Below are 4,703 nucleotides of genomic sequence, written 5' to 3'. Positions count from 1 at the left end.
CAAGTTTCAATTTTATTAGATCAGTTAGAACTTGTTTTGGTTCACAATCAATATTTTCTATTCAACTATATGTGTTTTATGTTTTGCAGATAACATAAAGAACAAAACAGTAAATCTCATCCTCTCATCAATAATCACTATTAAGTTGTTTACATATTTTACTCTTCAGTGAGCCAATGAAGTGTAATTAAGATGGCCATCATTCCAATGTCAGCCAATGGAGTGTAACCATAAACTCATCCGATAGAGATCAACCACAAGAATAATGTCAAGCTGTATCATCCAGCAATAAGTTTTTCTTTTCAATTAACAAGCTACCAGTTCTTTCGCTGTCGCATAAAATATAAATTGAGGAGTTAAAAGACACTAGGGCCATTATAGCTAAATATGCATCAAGGTTTACTGCTTCACCTGACCAGAATGCAAAAAGAAATGCTACAACGCAGTAGCAATGGATTCATCAGCGAAAATTGGCCAGACTTTAATTAATTCACAAAAACGTTGAATGATATCAATTGTTCAAAAGTTTTAAACAAGTAAAGAAACACAAGAGAAAAGACAAGAAATGCTCACCAAAAGACAAGAGATGTGCAAATGATTAAATTAGTTACTGAGGTGTGCTGAAATGCCTTAAAAAGTGCTTATAGACTTTAACTATATTTATTAAGGACCCCAACTGGAATTTGGGGAGCAGAAGGTTTTGCCCCTAGGTTTGTTATTATCATGTTCTTGTTCTCTAAAAGTTTGCTCCAAGTAGATCAACTGGGCAAGGGACTTTACATGGACTCCACTCAACTTCAGACACAGCTTCAACCATTATGCAGAGTGATTGAAATTGAACACAACTAAGTAGTGACATTGGCTCACAGTAATACACCAAATATAAAATATTGAAGCTTTTACAGAAGCAAGCAGTAAGAAAAATTATGAAGCTCAGAGAAGTAGATTTAAAATCTGGATGGCTATTTGATACCAAATCATCATCAACTCCAAGCATGGCAAGTGATAGATGAGTTTGGATGTCACAACTCCCAGAGTTTGCGCCAGATACATCCTCAATCAATTCATCTAATTCCATGGACATTGTCAATTACCTCTTGGTCCAATAAGGTAGGTCATCTCCTTCTCCTCGTAGTAATTTCAACAATTTTCCTTCAATCGATCATTTTGGGTGCCTGTTTGAAGTACTGGAGAATAACGAAGATGAGCCTAGGAAGGACAATGACGATCAAGAAAGGTAGAGACCATCATCCACAGTCTGCAGTTCTATAAAATAAAGAACATGACAAAGATTTTACGTGATAAGATAATGTCTGCTGCTCAGGCACTGCATCAATGTATACTGTACTGTTCTCATCAATCTCCCCACTGATGAGCATCCAAGATAGCTGAGTGAGAACTTTACTTTTCAACCATCGTCGCAAGGGGCGAGCACCATAAACCTGCAAGTACCACGTTACCACGTTATCCATTTAGAGGTTTTAAATGAGAATCCCACCTCTAAATGAGAATCCCCAACTAGTCTTGCATTTTACTCACAAATTTTGACCTAAATTACCCGTAAACCACAAACGCTAATAATGATCCTGCCTGCTTCACTAGTATTAACAAGTAAACAATGCATTAATTTATATTAATCAGCAAACACACCAAAAACATCCCTTTACTATATACTTTGAACTAAGTTCGCCGAGTACGCAGAGACAGGCAGCACCCCATTTTTAAAGTTCAAGTGCGAGAGGAAAATGTTAAAATTTAAAGAACAGAACTGAAATTTATATCGATGGGATCCATACAGAAGGAAGAAGATCATGTGAAAATTAGAAAATCTGAAACTAAATGTGAAAATTGAGAAAATTGAAAATCTCAGAAAGCAACTCTGTAAACTGAAGAGTTCACAGCTCTTAAAGATCAACCGTTGGCCACCACAACCAACTGCCAACAAAAATATCAGACTAAAATTACTCCCTAGACAGGTTCATGCAAAATATATGACAGACCATTGAAAATCTGAGAAAATGAAATTGTAAACTGAAAAGTCCTGCGCTTTTAATATTCACTGTTGGCCACCACAACCAAAACTCTACAAAACATCAAACTCCTAGAATAACTTTCCACACAGGTTTATATGACAGGGCATGGAAAATAGAAATAAGACCTTGAATAAAATCATTGTACATGAAGAACACCGAGCAAACATTATGAATGAAAAATACCAGGCATCAGAATAGAACATATAAATCGCAATTCTAGATTGTTTCAAAGGGAGGTAAGTCCAATTTAGTCAGGGAACCCTCCCACAACATGTCCTACGATGTGGAGACATGTGTCCAAGGAGTGGGTCATGTCCCCTGCAATAGGGAAAGGGAGGACTGGTGAAGGAGATGCAGTGTCAAGTTTATTAGGGTAGGGGGCACATCCCCTGGCAAGTTAGACTGAATAAAACAAGAAACAAAGTGATTACTTACAGGATCATAGGCTTCGTGAACAACAAGATCCAGAGCGGCATCTGTAAACCCTAAAGCAACACCTCTCTCTGCAAGACGAATTGCTACATCTTTCATCTGTAGTCTAGCAACTTTCTTGAGCTCATCATGAGAAAGAGGATCAAATACAACTATCTCATCAAGTCTATTCAATAACTCTGGCCTGAAATGTCTTCTAACCTGCAACAATATTCAAAGGCATGTCAAAGCACCGCAGCCAACTTCGTGATAAAATTATATGAAAAAGATGCATACACAGAGTCCAGGAATGCGTGTGCATACTTCTTGCATGACATTCTCTCTTGCGGTTTTTATTGTTGTGTGGCCAGACAATGCAGCAAGCAAGTGCTCTGCTCTAAGGTTGGATGTCATGATAATGACTCTGTTTGAGAAACTAACAGTGCGACCTTGGCCATCCGTAAGTCTACCATCATCAAGCATTTGAAGCAAAGTGTTGAGGACTGAAGCCATAATGAAGAAAGACAAAGATCTCGACAGACAAGGGCAGCAAAGATCTAGGCTAGAGAACTGCAATTTCGTGATTAGGAGGAGGAGAAGATAAGCACACTGGTTTCCCCTGATGGGTCAAATTCTGGTTCTCTGTCGGCTGCCATGTATATGGAAGCAATGCTGTTGCTATTTTTATGTGGGTTTCTTGCACCTGCACTGCTGGTTAAACCGAGGTGGGTCCATTCTGCATTTGACCACGCATCATCCCTCCTGGGCTCCTTCAATACTCGATTTGTAGGCCAAATTTTTCAAGTGATTGACAAGAGAAAGGTGACATGGTCCTCCTCTGCCCTGCTTCATGAATTGAACAACATGCATTTTAAGGTTAAAGAGATTGTGCAGGATGTTGGTTGATCAACTCTGAGTGGGAGATGGACGACTACTAAGATGTTATGAGGCCTTCTAGAAAGGGATGTTTCCACTTAAAATTCAGATTAAGAAGCTTCATGAGATATTTGTTTCGAGATGAGTAGCTGTCCTAGGTGTTTTTAGCCATGCTAGGAATTAGACAGTTTATGTTATGTTCTGGATTTACAGAGAACTGAGAGGGAAATTTAGTTCGAGAATTTGGGGTTTGAAATTGTCATTAGGGCTTTCATTCTTGTTGAACTGTACAATAGGAGGCTTTTTTTTTTTTTCACTTCTGGTTCACGGATACCCGGGTCAATGGGTAGCCGCTACATCCAGGGTTGTTCAACACTGAGTGGACGCACCCGAAGGCATCAACACCCCTCGGCCTATTTACTGACCTAACCCCAAGAGCTTTCAGGATTCGACCCTGTGACCTCCCATTGGCGAGGCACTTGATTTGACCGATTGAGTTAACTCTTGGGGCTTGTACAATAGGAGGCTTTATTCTTAGTGTGTCTGAATTTGGGCTCCTTCATAACCTCCTCCATGGAGAATTTCATGCTTTTATATATCGTGTTTCCACAAAGCTCGAATATAGGAACTGGTGAATGCCGGTGTCTGCGCAACATAGGGCACATAATATTCTATATTGAAATGGTTTGGACTGGGAAGTGTATAAATGGGGGTTCAAATATCAAAAGATGGAGGTGTCATAATATATTCTTCTTGGATGAGAAGCTGAAGTGTTGAAGCTCAAGAACGTAGATTCTGACATTCATTATCAAATTACCAGGCCTCTTTGAGGGATAACTTTAATATGTTTAAGAGGAAATGAGCCTTCGATTTTTGTTTTTGTGATTACTTTCGGCCTAATGAAGTCAATTACTGCTATACTCTTCTATGCGCATAACCAGAAGCGAGTGGAACAAACTGTTTATGCATCCTTGCGCTTGCTATGGCTCCCATCAAATAAGTTGTTGTAATTCATGTACTATTACAATACTGTAATTTCATGGTACACTGAGAGTCAGTCTAAAAGGAAAAGTTGTATGCTATCACCATCTGAATAATTTTATCCAATTTCGCTGAATTAAGCTCTTAATTTATATTGTAAACGTTTTTCTTGGATGTGTTGCAGGTTTTTTCTCATGTGACTATTCAACTGTTATTTGAGAGCGTTTATCTTTACTGAGGCTAGGTCTTCCTGGCTCCTGGTATCTAAAGCCAAGAAAGCACTACAGGTCACTCTATCAAATTGTGCTATTAAGCGGTATTATGAAGTTTTTTAATTAATGATATGTAATGTTGTGATCCAACTAAAATATGACATAACCTGAGGCAAACATGGGTTGTTAT

General features: G+C 38.7%; 1 protein-coding gene across 1 annotated transcript; it reads right to left on the bottom strand.

Annotated features, from left to right (window-relative positions):
• Positions 1 to 1,247: 1,247 nt before the first annotated feature.
• LOC149153156 (chaperone protein ClpB1-like) lies at positions 1,248 to 2,993 on the bottom strand. The gene is made up of 3 exons (XM_089443717.1): positions 2,769 to 2,993; positions 2,469 to 2,666; positions 1,248 to 1,442 (listed from the first exon to the last, which is right to left on the bottom strand). The coding sequence occupies exons 1-3, from the start codon at positions 2,955 to 2,957 to the stop codon at positions 1,248 to 1,250; spliced, it is 582 nt and encodes a 193-aa protein (XP_089299843.1). The 5' UTR covers positions 2,958 to 2,993.
• Positions 2,994 to 4,703: the final 1,710 nt, after the last annotated feature.

This window comes from Pinus tabuliformis, chromosome 9, assembly GCF_031772625.1.
Source record: "Pinus tabuliformis cultivar Carrire ecotype Pingquan chromosome 9, CPIR1, whole genome shotgun sequence".
NCBI lineage: Eukaryota > Viridiplantae > Streptophyta > Pinopsida > Pinales > Pinaceae > Pinus > Pinus tabuliformis.
This window is presented reverse-complemented; position numbering and strand designations above follow the sequence as displayed.